Raw genomic sequence first — 21045 nt, forward strand, 5'->3', positions numbered from 1 at the left:
TCCGTTGTTGTCAACTGGGTTTCTTTATAACACCATTTTTTAAATTTTGTTAATGTTTTATTTTTGAGAGAGAGGGAGGGAGCGCAAGCGGGGGAGGGGCAGAGAGAGAGGGAGACACAGAATCCGAAGCAGGCTCCAGGCTCCGAACTGTCAGCACAGAGGCCGACGAGGGGCTCAAACTAAAGGACCACGAGATCATGACCTGAGTCAAAGTCAGAGGCTCAACCCACTAGGCCACCCAGGCGCCCCAACACCATTTTTTAAAGTAATCTCTGTGCCCAACGTGGGGCTCGAACTCACAATCCCAAGATCAAGTAGTCACACGCTCCACTGACTGAGCCAGCCAGGTGCCGGGTTTGTTTATGATTTTCGAGGTTATAAATAATGCTTCGTGGCACATTTTTATGGCATAACTTTTTGTCCCTGTTTTTGGTTGTCTCCTTAGGATGAGTTCCTGAAAGCGGAATTACTGAATTAAAGGGCATGAACGTTTTAAGACTCTTAATACGTAAGGGCCAAACTGGCTTCCAGAAAAGATATCCCAATTTACGTTCCTATTGACAGGGTATAAAAGTCTCTTCTCTTTCCATAGCGTTGATTCTTAACCTTAAAAAAAAACAAAAAAAAAAAAACAAAAAAAAAAAACATGTAGGGCATCTGGTGGGGGCTCAGTCAGTTGAGCGTCTGACTCTCGATTTTGGCTCAGGTCATGATCTCATGGTTCGTGGGTTCAAGCCCCACATCGGGCTCTACACTGACAGCATGGTGCCTGCTTGGGATTTTCTCTCTCTCTCGCTCTCTCTCTCTCTCTCTCTCCTCCTTTCTCTGCCCCTCCCCCCCCCCAAAACAAATAAAGAAAAAAAGCAAGTAATACAGGTATATAGTTTTTTCAAAAAATCAAATAGGGAAAAAGGGGCTTTCAGGGGAAAGCAATTGTCCCCTATGTCACCTCTCCCTGCTCCGCATCCAGCTTCCCAAGGGCAATCACTTCTTTTCTTTCGGGAGAGATCACGAGCCAGGGAGGGGCAGAGAGGGGGAGAGACAGAATCCCAAGCAGGCTCCGTGCGGTCAGTGCCGAGCCCAACGCAGGGCTTGATCCCATCAACTGTGAGATCATGACCTGAGCTGAAATCAAGAGCCGGACGCTTGACCGATGGAGCCCCCCCCCCCCCCGGGTGCCGCAAAAGGGAATCACTTCTATTTCTGATTTTAGCATATCCACCCCCCCCCAACCCATCATCCATCCAGCTTCTGTCTGTGGAGCCTCTGTCATAAACCAGGCTCTGTTCCAGGGTGCAGGGTTACAGCAATGAACAAAGCAGACCAGAATCAAACAACAAACAGCAAACCCTGCCCTCCTCCAGGAGACAGACGGTAGGAAAAAATAGTGCTCTTAAGGAAAGCGGAGTAGGGAAAGGTAGGGGTGTGGGGAGGTGGGGAAGAGCTGCAGTCCCAAGTAATGTCCTCCGGGAAGGTGTCTGAGCTGAACTGCGTCCCTCAAAGTCCCCAAGTTGAAGTCCCCACCCCCAGCACCTCATGCCAGCCTCCGGAACTGTGAGAAAGATAAATTCCTGTTGCTCAAGCCGCCCGGTCTGTGGCGCTGGCCGTGGCCGCCCCGCCACACCAATACGCGGCCTCGGCGACACAGGAGCAGAGACCTCAGGACGCGAATGAGCGAGCCACATAGATCTCTGTGGGACAAGGACGCCAGGCGGAAGGAACAGCAAATGTCAAAGCTCTAGGGTGAGAAGGTGCCTCTGAAATATTCAAGAAACGGCAAAGGGGCCGGTGGGACTGGAACAGAGCGAGCGAGACGGAGAGGAGGCGATGACCCGCAGGACCGTGGGAAACAGATGCGCTGGCCGTGTCTCCGTGGCCCGTGAGCCCCGGGGCGGGGCCGCTTCAAACTGCGACGTGTCGTAAGCGAGCGACGCACACCAGGTCTTGAACACTTAGCCCACAAAACAAAAACACAAAACCTTCCACTGATCATTTTTATTTTTTTATTTTTGAGAGAGAGCGCGAGAGAGAGCAGGGGAGGCACAGAGAGAGAGGGAGACACAGAATCCGAAGCAGGCTCCGGGCTCCGAGCTGCCGGCACAGAGCCCGACGCGGGGCTCGAACTCACGAACTGTGAGATCATGACCTGAGCTGAAGTCAGACGCTTAACCGCTTAACTAAGCCACCCAGGTGCCCCACCCATCCTATTTTCAAAGGATCCCTCTGGCGGTCACGGTGAGGGCGGACCACTAGGGACGTCAACAGAGGTGAGCAGGTCATTTATGGGGCCACTGAGATCATCCGGGAGAAGACGGGCTTGGGCCAGCGAGGCAGAAGCGGCATGGTAGGAAGCGGTCAGATGCCGAAGAGATTCTGAAGGCAGAGCCAGAAGCGTTTCCTGGCAGATTGGGCGTGGGGTGCAAGAAAGAGCAGAGTCAAGGATGAGTCCGGGTTTTTGGCCTGAGCTCCTGGAAGGTGGGGGGAAAGAAGGGAGAGGCAGGTCCGGGGAGGAACAGCAGGGGTTGGTTTTAGAGAGGTTACGCCTCGACGCCTTTTGGTTTCTGAGAGGAGACGTTAGGAAGTCAGTGGGGTACGAGACCTTGGAATCCGGGGAGGGCTCTGAAACTAAGATCTGGCTCTGGGAGTTGTTATTATAAGGATGTAATCGAGGGGCGACTGAGGGGGGGGGGGCTGCGTCGGTTCAGCCCCCGACTCTTGATTTAGGCTCAGGTCGTGATCTCTGGGTTTCAGGAGTTGGAGCCCCGTGTCAGGCTCTGTGCTGACAGCGAGGGGCCTGCTTGGGATTCTCTCTCTCCCCGCCCCTCCCCTGCTTGTGCTCTCTCTGTCTCTCTCAAAATAAATACATAAACTTAAAAAAAAAATTTTTTTTTTAAGGATGCAACTGAAGGCCAGGAAACAGCAGGAACATCAAAGGAGCATCGGGAAAAAGAACAAGGTCAAAGAGAAGGCGGAGACTGAGAGCCTCAAGTGCCCCGGGGGACCCCCAAGTCTGGAGGCTGCCGAGACGACCACGGGAGACGGAGAAGGAGCTGTGAGGTGCAGAGAAAACCAGGACGGGAGGTGTTCCGGGGGAAGATAGTGTTTCAAGGGGGAGGGAGTGGGGACGGCGTCCAACGCTACCGAACGTTCCAGAAGACGGAGACAGAGACCTGACCGCTGGATTTAGCAACTTGGAGGTGCCGGCGATCCCGACAAGCACAATTCAGGTGAGTGATGGAGGCAGAGGCCAGTGGGTTCCGAGGGGAGGTGAGAGAAGAGGGGTGGGTGACCGCCAACCCGCATACTTCCTGCGGGAGCCGAGAGAGAGGGCCATGGCCGTGGCGCGGGGAATGGTGTAGGACCAAGAGAGGGTAGTTTTAAAAGGCGGGGGACGATTTCAGCAGGTACACGCACCACTGGGAATGAGCCAGTCGACACAGAAACCTTGGTGATGTCAGAAAAGGGCGGGAACTCTTCTGGTGTTTTCCTGATCTCCAGAGCATACTGGTATCGTTTGTTCCTAGTTCATCAGCATTGGCCCTTGACTTTCTGCTAGGCTAGGTGGGATTAGCTTACTGATGTCACCCTTCATCTTCCTGCCGTCCCCTCCAAAATTATCCCAGGAGATCACTACTGCCCCACTGTCCCTATAACTCTAGCTCAGTTCATCGACTGATCACCTTGGCAACCTTTATGATCACCTTGGTAACCTTTATTTCTCGGTCTGCCAACTGCATACAGCAGCTCGCTTTATAGGAGTAGGGCATTCACACCCTCTGCCCTACCCCCCTCGCCAATGCTTAACGACGACAACAAAACCTCAGCGACTCATGCTTCTCATTCACGTGACACGGGGTGCCCGGCCTCTGACGTCCTCTTTATTCTGGGAGGCAGACTGCCGAGCAGACCCCACCGGCCATTCTCACGGGAGAAAGAGAAGAACGATGCCAGAAATTCACAATGCCTCTCTAAGTGTCTGCTCGGTCACCGCCACTCGCATTCAACTGGCTGAAGCCAGTCACACGGCCAAGCCCGTTATCAGTGGGCAGGGAAGGAAGGACTCCCCTCCCACAGGCAGCATGGCAAGCCATATGGCATCAGGTGGGTAAGTGCCATCCTCTTTCAGGGAGGACACTGAAGAATCGGGGACGATAACTGAATCTATCACAATCCACTTGCCAAGTTCTACGAGCTATGGTTTTCATTTTACGTCGCCCGGATGGAAAATCTTTACGTCTTCCATTATAGCTGTTATTAAGCAGTCTTCGGGGCTTTGTCTGCGGTTGCGTTGAAGAGTTGAAAACTACCGAGCAGCATTTATATTATTATGACTAAGCAAGTATTCTTTGCTGCAGAGTCCAAGGGGAGCTGAGAGCCCATAGTGTGGGCCACTGTTCCAATGAGCCAGGCCCTACGCACTTAAAAGAGCCTTTCTTATATTTCACCTTCTGCTCAGTATCAGGCCACATTTTGATTTGTTTCCTATCTGAGTTATGCCTTTCATGAAAAACGTTTGGTTTTTCTGAAGTCGCTGATTACGTCTCTTTTTTCTATTGTTGGTAGAGGAAACGTGTGCTGCACTGTATCCCCACTCCCCTCCAAATTCTGTCTCACTCCATTTATCGTGTGGAATATTTTTCTTCTTCTTTTTCGAAGCCTGCTGACCTCCTGATCTAACTGGGCGGGCTGCTTCATTTTTGGATCCTGACGCTTTTGCACAGCTTTTTGTCTTTACTGCAGTTACTGATTGCTTTCTGTTTTTTAACAAAGCTTTTATTTCTGGCAGTCCCAATAACACTCACCTATGGAATGTCCCCTTCTCACATCATCCTCAGAAAACTCTTCCCCTGCGCCTTCATCCTCCCCCTCTAAAGAAGACTGACTGCTCTCAGACCCGCTGAACAATTTTTCCTCCGGTGGATGTTCATGGCTGCCCTGAATTGGATCCATTGTTTCCTGGATCTCCTATCTTCTCTCTTGGTTTACTCTCTGGTTTTGCTGAAATACGTACTCAAATAACTTCCTTAAGAAGGCTGAATAGGATGTAAACTTCCTTGGTTCTTGAATCCTCAGGACTGCCACACTTAAATATAAAATAAAGGCATCGGACCGGATGATCTCTAGTCCCTATTCCAGGAGTATGCTTCTAAGTCCATATTCATTCATAAATAGCATAAATAGCATAGTATATTCATAGCATAATTAGCATAAATATCAAGGAGAAATTTAAAATGGTTGCTGCTTTCAAGGAACTTACGTTTAGAGTGGCAAAAAGTAAACTCTTTTTTTTTTTTTTTAATTTTTTTTTCAACGTTTATTTATTTTTGGGACAGAGAGAGACAGAGCATGAACGGGGGAGGGGCAGAGAGAGAGGGAGACACAGAATCGGAAACAGGCTCCAGGCTCTGAGCCATCAGCCCAGAGCCCGACGCGGGGCTCGAACTCACGGACCGCGAGATCGTGACCTGGCTGAAGTCGGACGCTTAACCGACTGCGCCACCCAGGCGCCCCAAAGTAAACTCTTAAAACAGTAACAAAAAGCCAACAGTACAAAAGACGCCACAAGAGAGGGCAATATTCGTCATCGGTTTGAGCCTCAGGGCTACGGGGAATTAAGACAGAAGCAGAGCTGGCCTGCGGTGCTCTTATTAGGGAAGCAAGACTTCAGCTGAGTGTCAAAGAGTTAGGCAGTGTATTAGAGAGAGATTAAATATTTCTGAATGTCCAACCGCAGATGGATGGCCAACAGGATTCTGACAGAATGGCTAACCGTCAGTAGAGGCTCTCCTCCCCACCACTCCTCTGTAACCAACGTTTTCGTTTCACCAAGTCAATCGAGACACATAAAATCTTCAAATACGAAAGTGTGATGTTGCCCCTCACCAACAGACAAACCCTCTGTCCATGCTGGGTCCTAACAATGAACTTTCGCGACACATATGAATAATTGTATAGAAACTTAAAAATGCCCTACTTTTTGGACCGTGAAGTTGCCCACGATGGTCTTGATGAGTAGCACTTCACCGAATGGGACAGGGGGACATGGGGGGGGGGGGGGCCTGCCGGGAGGCACTCTCTTTACCACCATCCGTTTTTAAATTTCTTTTTAACGTTTATTTATTTTTGAGAGAGAGAAACGGAGTGCGAGCAGGGGAGGGGCAGAGAGAGGGAGACACAGAATCGGAAGCAGGCTCCAGGCTGTAAGCTGTCAGCCCAGAGCCCGACGACGCGGGGCTCGAACTCACGAACCACGAGATCATGACCTGGGCCGAAGTCGGACACTTAACCGACTGAGCCTCCCGGGCGCCCCACCATCACATCCATTTTTAAAATTTGTTTTGTTTTGTTCCCATGAGGAGTCAGAGTGATCACAGATCACTGCTCCTTCCCTTCCTTTCCCCAGGGGAGGAAGCATCCCTCTGACATCCTAACAGCACGGACACTTGCATCGAGAAGGCCGGGGATTATAAGGACTCGGCATCTCACACAGGCCCTGCACACTGGGTGAGCCGGAGACACCTGCATTAGAGGAAAAACATGGCCTCACTCAGCCCCCCACTTGCTCTCTCATTCGATTTGCAAATGAGGAGAGGTCTTGCGGAGAAAGGCATTTCCAGAAAAAAAGAAAGATCTTTGGGCCAACAGTCTGGCCGGTTTCCAAAGAGTCCCGGGTAAAATGAGGACCCCAAATGCTTGGGGCCGTGGGGTTGATTTCTTTGGCAGGGTCTAACCTACTACTGCACCCCTGGGAGCCTTTCTCTGAACCCCACTTCTACACAGGAAGAATTAACTGCGCGCAAACGCTCTGTTCTTGCTGCCAAGACAGCATTCACCAAATTCAAAGTTTGCATCAATCTTCCCCAACAGTCTATGACGCCTCGACCGACGTATTCATCGTCAGGCCCGGTGGCTGGCTTGTGGTGGTCGCTCTGCGTTTGTGGAATGAATGACAGCACGTGGACTGAAACAGGCTGCGTGTCACAAAAGGGCAGAGCCAGACATAAACATTCAGTTAATATTCACAAATATTCAGATAAGCCAGAAGGACCTGGCGAAGAGGGTCTCAGCCAAGGAGAGGATTTCCAGGCGCTGGGACCACCGACACCAGTCATGGAGGACAGAACAAAACCACCTGTAAGTTTCACCGGGACTGCTCTGCTATCGGGGCTCCCCTGCGGGTCGAGGGGAGCAGAGAGAGCCACAGGACTCAAAGGCCCCAAAGAGCACCCCCGCACATCCAGAGGTGGGGGGCAGGGCTCGGCAGAAAGGCCAAGGGCAAGAGGAACCCACCACCCCCGGAGCACCGCCCCGTGCGCCCCGCCCCGGAGCTTTCTATCATTTAATTCAATCCTCTCAAGGACCCAGAGTGACAGGCATCCCCCACTAACAGAGGAGAAACACCACCCAGGATCAGGAACCCCTCCCACGGCACAGAGAAGGGCGGGGGCTGTGCGCCCAGTGAACTATACAAGGCAACCCAAACGCAACGGAAAAAAAAAAAAAAAAAATGCCCGGATTCAGTTGCTGAAAATTCAGACATCTGCACCCCCTCGGCTCACCGGTTTTAGCCCTTTGGCGGTTTGCTTGTTTTTCTCTTTATTCTCTCCTGCCTTCCCAGGAAGGTTCCTTACAAAAATCCCGTGGGATTCGGATCTAACAAAGGGAAGCGTGAAGAGCTGGACCCCGCGGGCAGGAGAGCAGGGGCCCAGGAGGAGCGGCAGGCAGGACCGGGTGGGAAAGGTACCTGGGGAGGTGAGACCCGGGGAGGCCTGCAGGTGCCCTGGTGGGCAGCTGCCCCTCCCGGAGGTGATCCCCTCAGCCGGCCCCAGCCTGGTACAGCATCTCCTACCCGGCCACATGCATCTGTTTCCTCAAAGGACCATATCGGGTGATACTGACTTCGCCACATGGAAAAAGTGAAGACACACGATCTTCACATCCTGGAGAGATGGCTGGGCGGTGCTCTGTACTCCAGCAGGTGGGAATCTCCAACGCAATTCACATCGGCCAGCCTTCCTCCCGGAGTCTACACTTGCAGAGAGCCGGCCTGATGACCCCCCACTCACTCCACCCCGGGGCAGGGCGGTGCAGGCTGCTGGAGGTGCCGCGGAGGGGACCCCTAACTGTCTGCTCGGACAGCTCCACGACCCAGGCCGGGCGGCCGCCCAGCGCAGAAGCACCAGTAGGCGCGAAAGGGAACATAATTCCGACCCGAGTAGGTGGGTGGGTGTGACCTTCGCTATCACGGCCACGGCCAGAGGCCGGGCTGAGCGCGCTGAGCCCGAGGCCGTGAGAAAGGCCAAAGTAAAACAGAAAAGCACTTCCAGCTGACCTCTTTGGGAACTTGGAGCCTTATACGCTGGCAGCCGGCTCGCTCCTGGGGAGGGCTCAGAGGCGCCTGTCGCTCCAGTCCCGCAGGCATTTGGGGGATGGGAGGGGGTCCCGGGCAGGCAAGCTGGGGGTTGGGGGAGGGCAGATTGGGGTGGGGTAAGGAGACGCAGGGTGGGGAAACTTCTCATTCCCTCCGGCTACGCACTCTTCGGCACCCCTACCTCTAGGAAGGGACTTTGTTTTAAAATTTGGGACACTGGGAACCTCAGGGCCCCCGCGGGCAGCCAGGGTACGACACGGAATTGCCCCGGCGCTCTCCCCACTCCGTCAGGAACAGAAGGGCTGGGAAGGAGCAACGGGGTCCCCTCCGGCCGGCCGGGAGCGCTGGAACTAGCGAGATGGTCCCCCCAACCCCCGGGAGCTAACGGGCGCTGGCGGAACCGAGGGCACCCGGGAAGGAGGCGGAGGACGCGCGCCCCCGCACGGTCCGCACCCCGCGAAGGCAGGCGGGCTCGCGGGGTGTCCCTTTTCCCCCGCTCGGCCGCGGTCTGTCGCCGCCGCGCTCCCCCCGTCCCCCACGCCAGGCCCCGCGCCCCTCCAAGGAAGGGGCTCGCGGGAGGGAGCGCGCGGCGGCGAGCAGGGGCAGAGGGTCTCGGGGCATGTGGAGCGGCGCCTCGCCGGAGCCGGGGGAGCCTTTCCGCGCCGCCGCCCGCCGGCCCCCGCTCTCCCGGACAAGTTCGGGCTCTCGGGGCCGGACCCCCGGCGCTCACAGGTGGGGGGGAGGCGCAGGGCGGGTTGGGGGGGGTGCCGCGCGCCGCCTCCCCCGGGGCGCCCACCCCACGCGCCGCGGCCACCTGCCAGGGGGCGCCGGGAGCGCGGGGGCCGGCGCGCGGGGGCGCCCCCCGGGGGTGACCCCGTGCCCTCCGCGGCGGGACCCGGGGGCGCCAGGGCCGCGGCCGCCGCGTCTTACCCAGTCCCGGCACGAAGGTGTTGAGGAAGAGGCAGATGACGGCCACGGGGAAGGGCATGTAGGGGATGGCGGCGCGCAGGGGGCCCTTCTTCTCGCGGACCTGCACCACCACCCCGCTGGACGCGGACGCCGCGCGGGGGTCCGCCGCCGCCGCCGCCGCCGTCTCGGCGTCTTTGTGCGAGGGCTCCATGGCGGGGCGCGCCCAGGGGCGGGTGGCGGCGGCTCCGGGCCCCGGGCTCCGCGCCGAGCTCAGGCGGCCAGCGTGCTCCCGCGCCGCGCGGCTCGCCCAGAAGCCCGCACTCCCGCGTCCCCACGCGGCCGGCGCTGCGCCGCGCCCACACCCCGGCGCGGGGCGGAGGGGGCGGCGCCACACGCGGCGGCCGCGCTCCAACGCCCCTCCCTCTCCCCCTCCCCCGCGGAGAAATGCCACTTACGGGTGGGGGCGGAGGGAGCCGCTGGTCCGCCCCCCTCCCGGGAGCGATGGACGCCCCGGCGCCCCCCGCACCCCCGACAGCCGAGCCGGCGCGAGCCTCGGCCCCGGGACACCGCCAAGGGGGCCGGTGTGCTCGGCGGGCCCTGCCGCCAAAGCCGGGAGTTGGGTCCTTTAATCTGGAGGATGCACACGACGCGGCGCAGGTGGGGGGCCGGGGACGCACGGCGCCTGGTGCCTAGTAGGCCAACAACTCCTTCCGATTCTCCTGGATTTGGTTCCGGTCGGTAATAGGGCTGCAGGCAGGAGACAGCTTTTCAAACAGGTTCAAGACTGCTTAAGATGGGACCCTCCCCTGCACGCACGTGCGCACGCCCTGGCACTCAGATGAGGAAGGCCTGCACCTGCTGCCGAGAAGCGCGGATGTTGGGATCCAACCCCTGGACCGTCGTCCGGGAGGAAGATTTGGCCTTGTGCGCGCTCGACGTGGTGGTTAAAAAGCCAGCGAGGGCACAGCGCCGTCTGGTGTTGACAGTGCGGCAGTTGGTGGAAGCGAGGAGAAGGTTCGGGCTCAGGGTCCAAGCCGCGGCATGAGGCCCCCTACGGAGTTAGGGGGGTTTGGTTTGGTTTTGGTTTTGATTTTTTTTTTTTTTTTTTTGGAAAAATGCCGTCCTCACCTCCACACCTGGAAAAAATGAACGGACGAAAGCATCCGCCTCTTTTTCAATGCGGCGAACTGTCCGAATAATCGGGAAAAGGCAAGTTCTCCACCTTCAGGAATAATAGTTATTTGCATGACCCTAAAACAGCCCAGGGGTCAGAGGGAGGATGCTATAAGACCATAGGGTATTTTATGCGGATCTTCATAAAATTAAAGGCAGATGCTCAGCAGGGGGGTAGTGGTGATACCGTGGACACAGACACGTGCACACTCGTGCACACACACACACACACACAGTAACTAGCTCGGACCTGGCAGTCAGAATGAGCAAGACTGAGCGTTTCAGTCTCTTCTTAGCCGCTAATTACCTGTGTGGCTGAGAAGAACTCACATGAGCCTTTTCTGGGCTTGAGTTAGTGCGATTGTAACATCAAAGCCGGGTTCGACACACGTTTGTTGGAGGTCTCAGAAGACTCAGGTTCTGGGGAGAGAGGAAGGAGTAAAGCCCAGGCTCTCGCATCATGGGTCTAATAGATAAACTGAGTCAGGGTGATAGAGTCAGACAGTGACAGAAGCCAGGGCTGAGGGTGCTGAGCAAACGTGGGCCTGCCCGGGAAGCTGCTACTGGCCAGAGCCAGCAATGGCTTTAGCCAGCCGCTTTCAGGAGATGTGTCATGTTTTTTATTCTTTTTTTAATGTTTATTTATTTGTGAGAGAATGCAAGCAGGGGAGGGGCAGAGAGAGGGGGACGGAACATCCGAAGCAGGCTCCACACTGACGGTAGTGAGCCCAATATGGGGCTCGAACTCATGAACCACGAGACCATGACCTGAGCCGAACTCAGACGCTCAGCAACTGAGCCACCCAGGTGCCCCTGTGTTTTATTTTAAAGAAACACTTCTTTATCCAAATACTCTCTGCCAGGCACTGTACTAAGCACCTTACCCATTTTAATTCATTTAATCCCCTGCTCCGTGACTCTGTGGGGTAAGTATTCTTTATGCCCTAGTTTACAGATGGGGAAAGGGGGGCACAGAGAAGTGGAGTATCTTGCACAAAAGTCACCCGCTAGTAAGTAATAGAGCTGGGATTGGAATGTGGGCAGTGTGGCTCCAGAATCCGAATGGATGACTGTTATTTTACTGAGAAACCTAGGAGATAACCCACGTTATTTGAATATTCTTTCGAACTATTTTAGGGCCGTGCAAACACTATTATTCCTGGCGGGGGTGGGGGGGTGGGATTTCAGGGAAGAAAGTGGATTTACATCCCCCAATGTGCCAGAGGATTCACTTAATATCTGGATGTCAGAAAGATATCCAGAGCAACAGCACGGATGAAGCATGGAAGTCAAGAAAAGTAGGGAACGTTCCAGGGATTACAGTGTGTTTGGGACCCCGTCTCAGGCGCGGGGGGTAGGAGCTGGCTCAGGTGGTGGGCAGGAACCCAGGAAGGAAGGGCAAAGGAATTCGGGCTTTACCCTGGTGGCAATGCGGAATCACGGGGAGCATTCTAAGCAGGGGTGTGGCCTGGCGTGAGTGTTCCATTTACTATTACTATGTGACAAACTACCCCAGAATTTCGTGGCCTGACCCAACCATTTTGTAATGATCACAAATCCTGTGGCTCTGGAAACATCTGGAGCCTCAGCTTAGAAGACGCAGGTGGTGGCGGCCAGAGCAGCTGGGGTCGAGGACTCACTTCCAAAATGATTCTCCCATCCGGTACCTGGAGTGGGATAACTTGAGAGCTGGCTCAGCCGGGACCATGCCCCCAGGGCGCCTACACGCAGCCTGACCACGTGACTCAGACTTGTCACAATGTGGCAGCTGGCCTCCAAGACGAAACCCCGCCCAGAGGGGCCCCCAACGAGAGCATGGGCAGGGCCCGTAGAGGCTGCGTGGACTTTCTGCCCTGACCTCAGCTGTCACCCAGTGTGACAGTCACAAACCTTTTTAGAGGACAGCCCACCTCTCAATGCAGCAGTGTCTGAGAACTTGGGCCCCCGGCTCTAAAACCATCATCATGAGGTGTGGTTTGGGGGACCAGAGGGTCCCTAGCACCATGGAATTAGGCGGAAGGAAAGAAGGGGGGAGAAGGACAAACACTAAGAGTGTCTCATGGAGGCCAGATCTTTAAGCAGTGTCAAATGCGTGGGGGGGTTGGTAAGACCCCAAAAGCGCCTGCAGGATGTTTTGTCTAGTTGTAAAATATCCACCTTATTCCATATAATACTTAAGGAGGTATCATTTACAGCGGAGGGAGAGGAGGCTCGCCGGAGTCTCAGGGCAAAAGTCTCTCCCACTGTGTCCATTTTCATCCACATTATCGAACGTGTCGGCATACAATTATTTATAATACCCTCTTATCTCTTTCGTGTCTGTAAAATCCGTAATGATGTCTCCTGTTTCGGTCCTGATACTGTTCCTGTGGGCTTTCTCTCTTTTCTCTGTCGTTCCCGCGAGGGGTTTCTACTATGTCCACACAACAGGGCAAACGTCTCAAACGGTTACATCGGCCAAAGAACAACATATCCAGGCTGGGCACTGGGTCATGAAGATAAAAATATGAAAAATAAAATAAACTATAAAATAAAACAAAACAAAACAAAATAAAAGAGGTGCCTGGGTGGCTCAGTCAGTTAAGCATCCCACTTCAGCTCAGGTCACGATCTCATGGTCCATGAGTTCGAGCCCCGCGTCAGGCACAGCTCAGATCCTGCTTAGAATTCCCTCTCTCTCTCTCTCTCTCTCTCTCTGCCCCTTCCCCACTTCTGCTCCCTTTCTCTCTCTCTCAAAATAAACTTTAAAAAAAAAAAAAGCTTTAAAGTACACTTAAAAGTGTTGTTTGGCCTTGTTCTGTCAGCGGAATAAAGTACCTCCGCTTTGGAACTCTCTTTAGCTGAAAAACAAAATTATTTTGCTGAGATCAGCTTCCAAACTGCACAAGAAATTCATACGCCACTGGGGTGGCCCCTTGGGCAAAGACGAGCATCGTAGCATTGGCAGTAGAGAGATCTTGTTGGAGCTCTGTGTCTCTGAATGACTTCTTAACCCTGCTGAGCCTCGGTCTCCGAAATTAGAAATAATCCCCGTCTCCTCCGAGTCGGAGTGAGGATTAAGTGAGAGAACATACGTACGGCACGTGAGACACAGCAACGGAATGAGGAGCTTTTTTTCATCCCAAATGGTAGAAAGCCAACCCCGATTTACCTTTCAGGATACAAAAAGAAAAAAGAAAAAAAAGGGATTTATGGATACGATGGCGAGGCCGAACTACCGTCCCCAGAACCGCTTCCATTCGGGGTGGGCTACAAGTGACGATCTCTGCAAAGGGCTGGAGGATGGGGGGGGGGGGGGTGGCCATTCCATGCACCCTCCCCAAGGCGTTCAATCAAATACGAATAATGTAGGTGCTGCAGCGAGGGGGTTCTGCAGGTGTGTTAAAACCCCTAGCCGGTTGACTTTAAGTTAGTCAATGGCAGGTTGTCCTGGGTGGGCCTGACTTAATCAGGCGTCAAGGGCGGGCACAGGCCTTCTCTGAGGGAGACTCTGAGCCGCCCAGCTCCTCCCTTCCCCCTGGGTCTTCCTTTCTCACTGCAGCCTGTGGACACCTAGCTTTGACCTTGCCATTGGGTTCCAGCCTGCTTGTGAACTTCCCACCCTGAGGGCCTGGCTTATGGGCCTCAGATTTGCTCAGCCGGCCCCTGTGTTGACAAATCCATCCCTCTGTCGTCTGTCTGTCTGTCTAATCTACATGATTCTGCGAGTTCTGCTTCTCTAGTTGAACCCTAGCTGACACAATATGCTCGTGTGGCCAGGGGGCCCAGAGAAGCCCCAGGTTACATCAATAAGTTACCTAATGGACGAATGCCTCTCTCTCTGTCGCTTTCTGTGTCTCTCTCAAATGATCTCCACTCTGTGTGGCTTCATTCGGCCGACTGGGTCTCCCCACGCGGTGAGGAAGTTGGCCTCTGAATGCCCCAGACTCACATCTTTCCCAAACAAGCCCAGCAGAGAGAGAGGTCTCTCGGGGTGGGTTGAGTGTCCGACTTCCGCTCGGGGCACGATCTCCTGGTTTGTGGGTTCGAGCCCCGCGTCGGGCTCTGTGCGGACGGCTCGGAGCCCGGAGCCTGCTTCGGATTCTGGAAGGAAGGAAGGAAACGTCTCTCTCCAGGGGCTCTTGGCTCAGTCACTGTGGCCGGGTACTAAAAGTGGCCAGGCCCATGATGAGGGGTTTTCTGAGATCGACAGCCCCCTCCGCCCTCAAGGAGTGGGTAGAAGGGCCCCCAGAGAAATCAGTGGCACCGTAGCCAGAGCAGGGGTGTGGGGAGGCGTGCTGGACACACAGCTGTAGTAGTGACCACTGTCTGCGACAATGACAGCGACTGGGCTTCTCGATCATTAACCTTCTAGGTCACGGATCTTGACCTGCGGGAGCCACGTGTTTGGACTCTTCCGTGGAAGTCTTGCTGACTTCCGTGGACACGGCCTCCGGTCGTCTTTCCCAGACACACCTACTCCCGGGAAGCGTGAGCTCAAAGACAGAGAGCCCAGCGCCGCTTGTGCCCCCCTCTCACGCCACCCCTACCCAGCCGTGTGACCCCGGTCAGAGCGCGTCGTCTCCCTCTGCCTCCACTTGCCCGTTTGCTGAACGTCCACGTCCGCACCCGGCCTTCCCTTTCCGGCAGACCGAGTGTGGACTCAGCTCACAAGTTAGAAGAGGAGGGTTATTTCAGGCCTTTGGGCCAGGTGGCCCCTGTCCCTGCTATCTCCGTGGAGGCAACTTCTCCCCTGCCGCCCCGTAAGGACGTCTGCCCTCCGCACTGCCCCCCTGGAGCCAACGCTCCATGCTGGGCTCGGAGCGGGCCCCTGTCCCGACGGAGGGGCGCTGCCCCTCCGGGTCTCCTGTGTTCTCACGGAATGGGGTAAGCGTAAGAGTAACACTGGCGACGGAGCGGTAATCAGACCCGGCTGTCGAGATTTGGACACCAGCTGTTCATGGAAGCGTCTGGAGAGCCAGTGCTCACAGGAAGGCACGCTCAGAGGCACAGGTGCCGGTGCAGAAGCTAATCCACGCTGCAGGAAGCTGAGCTGGCGGGGACGGGCCGGGGTGGCCGTCCAACAGGCTTAGCGAGGCCTGGGAGAAGGAGACCGCCGTCTCCTTCAGGGACCCCCCAGCAGCCCCTCAGAGCTGGTGCTGCCCTTGGGGAGCCCTGCTTCGGACGCAAGAGTTTTCCGTGTTTCTAAGGTTGGGAAGGCTGCGGCCGCGGACCAGGTCGCCAAGGAAAGCGTCAGATGCCGTTAAGAGGACAGGAGAGCCAGGGCCTTTCCGATCTGCTGCAACGGGGCAGACGTGCACTCTCTGAGGACCCGAGGACTCCTAGAGCCTGCGCGCTGGCGCCTGGACCCAAGTCCATTTACCATCCGGTTCCCCACCGCAGGCCTCAGTTCAAGCGCTCCGTGGCCACATGGGCCCCGGCAGCTGCCGCACCCAGCTGTTTCACACACACACACACACACACACACACACACGCACACTCACTGCAGGGGAGGCGTTCCTTATGCCCATTTCACAGATGAACACCTTGCAGCTCAGCAAAGTTGAACAGTGAGCGGGGCCAGACGGGTTCCAGAGCCTTGGGCCCCCTTCCTCTCTGCCTGCCCCAGCCCCCCCTCCTCCGTCCAGGTCCCGGGTCCTCCTGCGTCTCTCCCTCTCTCTCCCCTCACCCCAGCTCCCCCTCCCCCGCCTCCCAGCTTTCATTCTTTCCTCCCTCCCAACACAGCAGGCAGGCAGGCCTCACTCAGCCTACTCCCCATGGGGCCTGCACAGCCCCTAATGAATCTATTAAGTTGTATCAATCTATAAGTCAGCTCTCCTGATTAAATCTGGTGGGCATCGGGTTTGCGTTTCCCAGTAATTACAGCTGAAGATCCAGGCAATAAAGCAAAGTGACTGACAGAAAAAAATGAGGTGACCTCAAAATACCTTTCCTCTTCTCTGCCGTGGTCTGTGGCCACCGACTACGGGCTCCCTGCTGTCCTATTCCCCACCTGTCCCTGAGGCTAAGGGTGTGGGGGACAGACCTCTGGCCTCGAGCCCTAAGGTCACAGAGAAAAACGTCTGTGAGGGCCAAGGGCCCTCATCCGCTCCACTCAGGAGAACCTCTCCTCCCCCGGGTCTCGGGTGATAATTCTTTCCCTCCACTCGGGGAGGGAAAGAGGCGGACGGGACCGTCTGAGAGCTGGCTGTCCCCTCCGGGCTATTCCCAGCAAAACAGAAAGGGGACTGCAGGAAAGCAGGGGGCAGGCAGAGGGGACCAGAGATGGGGAAGGCGGAGCCAGGAGCACAGGGGAGGGAGATACCCCGGAACCTGAGAATTAATCTCTCTCTCTTCTCCCACCCCAGAAACCCAAGTAGGGGTGGGGCCACTCGGTTGGGGCAGGGACGCAGACCATTCATCCCCCACTCCCCTCCTGTGAGGTTCCTGGCCGGCCAGCTTGGGCTTCTGGAACCTTCTGCCCCACCGCCACCCCCACCCCCCTCGCTGCAACACTCCCACACCCGGGCTTCACACAGAGGCTGCACATCCCGGGTGTTCGATCAGTGTGGACTGACTTCGCCCACTTGTGCAGGCACCAATCAATTCCTGTCTCCCCGCGCAATTTTCTCGTTCGGCTTCCCCGCGCACCCCCCACCCCACCCCCCACCCCCAGCCACTGATGTCTTCTCGGAAGCAGTGGGTGTCCTAGAACGAGATGAGTCGTTGGGGGACGAGAGAAGCCAGGGAGAAGGAAAGAGAGGAGTGGGTCTGGGTGGGGGAAGGGGAGAGACGGACGGACGGACGGACGGATGGAGGGAGCTTGCCTCTTACCCTAAAGGTGATGGGTGCCAGGACGCAGGGCGGCTCGTGCACCATTGTACTCACGACTCTGGCATTTAACTAAGAAGGTGACAGCGTGACATAGGCAACGGGGATTAAGAGCGCGCTTGTCGCACTGAGCACTGCGTGGTGTATAAACTTGTTGAATCACTGTGTTGTGCAACTGGGACGAATATAACACCGTGTGTTAACTCTGCTGGGATTAAGTAGAAAGGAAGGGAGGAGGGACGGAGGGAGGGAGGAAGTTAGAAGGAGGGAGGGAGGGCAGGAGGGAGGGGAGGAGGGAGGGAGGCAGGAGAGAGGGAGGGAGGAGGAAGGAGGGAGGGAGGGAGGGAGGAAGGAAGGAGCTGGAAAAGGAAACAAAGACCAGCAACCCCAAGTCCCACAGCCTGGACATCCCCCATCGCTGACCATGGGTCACACAGAGACCCAGTGTCCCCCCACTGACCTGTGTCCGAGTCCATCAGCTGAACCCCTAACACTCACCTGTGGCCCTAATGCTGGGGGTCCTGGCCTGGTGGCCCTCCCCCAGGCGACCCCTCCAGCACCCAGGAGGGAGGACGGCGGGGCAGCAGGCAGGGCTGGGCTGCTTCACCCACTTGTGGGGCTCACATTTCCCGTGATGACACATGGGGACACAGAGCTCCGGGACTCTGGGCAGTTAGCTCCGGGGGGGCGTTGGGGGGGGCGGTGGTGGTTCCCTCCTGAGCGCCGGGCTCAGGCCTGTGCCCTGGGCAGCCCTCCTGCCCCGTCCCACCCCCGCCCTCCCGGGGCCCCCAGGGGCTGCCTCAGAGACCCCGAGTGTGGCCGCACTCCGGGGAGGAGCCAGGCACACGCTCAGGGAAAACCAGGTGCTCTGGCCAGTGAGGAACAGCGGCATGTGTGACAAGCCATGAGGGCTCCTGCCTCTCAGCCACCATGAGACCCTGAGCAAGACACTGAGACTCAGTTTCCACACCTTTAAAATGGGACAATAACACGGGGCGCCTGGGCGGCTCAGTTGGCTCAGCATCTGACTTCGGCTCAGGTCACGATCTCGCGTTCCGTGGGTTCGAGCCCCGCGTCGGGCTCTGTGCTGACGGCTCGGAGCCTGGAGCCCGCTTCAGATTCTGTGTCTCCCTCTCTCTCTGCCCCTCCCCTGCTCGCGCGCTCTCTCTCTCTCTCTCTCTCTCTCTCTCTCAAAAAGAATAAACATTAAAAATAAAATAAGATATAAAATAAATGAAACTAAATAAAGGGACATTGTCCCGGGTGAGCCTGACCTAATCAGGCGAATGCCCTTAAAGCAGAACCGGGCCCTCCCCGAGGTGACAGGCTCTGGCCATAGTCTGAGGCTGTGCTGACGAGGCCCACGTGGCAGGGAGCCAGGGACAGCCTCTGGTCACGAAGCCAGCCAAAAGCACAGCTCACATTCCCGAGCTGCAAGGAGAGAATTTCCAGAGTGAGCCTGGGAATGGGGTCTTCCGGCGACAGCCTCCAGAGAGAACGAGGCGGGCTAACACGGGGTTCGCAGCCTGGTGACACCCCGAGCAGAGGACCCGGGCAGGCCGCGCCCGGCTCCTGCCCCACCCGCGCTGCGCGAGACCAATGTGTGTTGTCCCCTTACGCTGGCATCCTGCGGGACAGCAACAGAAAACTTATGAAAGCAGAACGCCCTGGGGCAGGGGGTGGGGGTGCCGCACATGGGGGGGTCAGCTGTGGCGGGGGGGGGCCCACCCGGTTTTTATCTCCCGGTGGAATGGGCCCTGTTGCTCCCTGAAAGTTTTTGCCTGGAGCTGCCCTGAGGAGGGGGTCATTCCTGAGTCACTGCAGGGCTATAGGGGAAGGGCCAATCAGATCTGGCTCCGTGGCCGCGCCCCCCTCTCCCTCGGTCCCCCCCAGGGTGGCCCTGTCATGACAGCCGTCTTGCCACCTCTGGGCGGACGGGGCCACTCCTGGGGAAGCAGGCCCATCACCCCGGGACCGGACCCGCACGCTGTAGGTGCAGCCCTGTGCGGGATGCTGGAGCCGCGGGACCCTGGCCCCCCCTCCCCCCCCCCCCCCCGCTCACCTCCCTCGGCTCTGCGTCCCTCCCCCGACCCCATGCGTCCCCACCACAGGTGACCCGACACGGGGACCTGCTATCTGGGGGACCCTGCACTTGGCCCACTACAAAGGGCATCAGACCCGGCTGGAAGGAGATTATGGTCCCGGCTCGGTCCATCCCCACCGAGAGGTGGTCCAGGCTCTCTTTGGATGCTTCCCGTGATGAGGAACTCACTCTCTTCCAAAGCAGACATCTTACCGAGCAGCTGCTGTGAAGCTGTCCTCAGTCTCCCTGCCACGCTCACCCGCTGGCCCTGCGTCCGGACTCAAGGAGTAAGTCACGTGTGGCCTGGGCTAAGAGGGACACAGAGTCCCCAGGCCACTCCCCTCAGAGGCCACTTGTGTAGACTGTTACCCTGGGGGCCCAAGGACCTGCGCCTCCCAGGATCCGTGTGTTCCCCTGCGTGTTCCCCTGATTCGTGACTCTCGGATCGGCCATGTGACTTGCTGTGACCAATCGGATATTCACTGTCAGGAGGCCTGACCGGACCTTGCAAGTTGGGGGTTCCTCCCTTAGAAAGTCGCTTTCTGGGGGCGCCTGGGTGACTCGGTCGGTTAACCGTCCGACTCTTGGTTTCCGCTCAAGGTCACGATCTCACGGTGTGTGTGTTTGAGTCCCAGGTCGGGCTCTGGGTTGACGGCCCGGAGGAGCCTGCTTGGGATTCTGTCTCTCCCTCCCTCTCTGCCCCTCCCCTGCTCACACACTCTCTCTCTGTCTCTCAAAAATAAATAAATAAACTTTAAAAAAAGAAAGCCCCTTTTGAAAGCCAGCTGCCGTGCTGAACAAAGCTCAAGTTAGGTACCAAACAGGGGAGGACGGGGGTGGGGGGAGGTGGGTGGACACGACAGGCCCCTGCGCGTGCGCCGGCCACAGGTGGGCCCCCGCATGGGTGACCGAAGCCGGTCACCTTCTCCGCAAGGCACCGGCCCAGAAACAATAGTCATTTCAAGCCACCGCATTTCGGAGCGAGTTGTCCTGCTGCGATAGAAATGGCCGAAAACCACTGATAGACTTTCCGCCAGCGAGGTTCCGGGATGGTTCTGGGATGGGACGGCCCAGAGTGTTTGTTCCAGGCCGGCCACCCGCCGGGAGGCTAGACCAGCCGACTCAGCTGAGAGGGAGAAAACATCTTTACTGGGGACACCGGGAGCCCGCCGCTTAGAATCGCATTAGAAGAAGCGAGTCAGGAGAGGTTGGCTTGAGACAGTCACAGAGGCCTGGCCGGCTGACAAATTGTGCGGAACAGCTTGGCTCTCGGCACAAAACGGGACTGTGCTTCAGTTCAAGTTCTTGGCCGCTTCCAAATTACTTCTTATTTTATTACCCTACAGACTGGCAGCCAAACAGGCGCGAACGCCATTCAGGGTGCGCCAGTCGTTCCCCAAAGCCGCGAGGGTGCCAGTCGGGCACCGTCCCCAGGGGTTGGGGAGGAGATGCTTTTTCTTTCAAAAAAATAAAAAGACGAGACTTGGGTACACGTTTGTGGTGATGACTCAGACGCAAAAACCAGCAAGATCGACTGGGGGCTCTAACAGCATCCCGAACGGGGAGAATTCACGTGAAATGTTCCAGAATGTTCCTGCCCCGGCCTCCATGAGCATGAGGGCAGCGCCTACGGCCGCTGCCTTCCTGGAGCTCACTGGTGAAGAGGAGAGTCAGACCAGTGAGTCGGCAGGTGCGAGAC

At 56.7% G+C, this 21045-nt stretch overlaps 1 protein-coding gene across 3 annotated transcripts in view; it reads right to left on the reverse strand.

Annotated features, from left to right (window-relative positions):
• Window positions 1–9665, reverse strand: part of STUM (stum, mechanosensory transduction mediator homolog) — a 62236-nt gene extending 52571 nt beyond the window's left edge. The window contains exon 1 of one of the 3 annotated variants that reach the window (XM_045453252.1): window positions 9302–9665. In XM_045453252.1, the coding sequence (XP_045309208.1) occupies window positions 9302–9491 (190 nt within the window). In that variant the 5' untranslated portion in view covers window positions 9492–9665. Of the gene's footprint in view, window positions 1–8332; window positions 8742–9301 lie in introns of those variants that run through there. The other 2 variants (XM_045453250.1, XM_045453251.1) reach the window with 2 other exon arrangements.
• Between the last annotated feature and the right edge of the window lie 11380 nt (window positions 9666–21045).

This window comes from Leopardus geoffroyi, chromosome C3, assembly GCF_018350155.1.
Source record: "Leopardus geoffroyi isolate Oge1 chromosome C3, O.geoffroyi_Oge1_pat1.0, whole genome shotgun sequence".
Lineage (NCBI taxonomy): Eukaryota > Metazoa > Chordata > Mammalia > Carnivora > Felidae > Leopardus > Leopardus geoffroyi.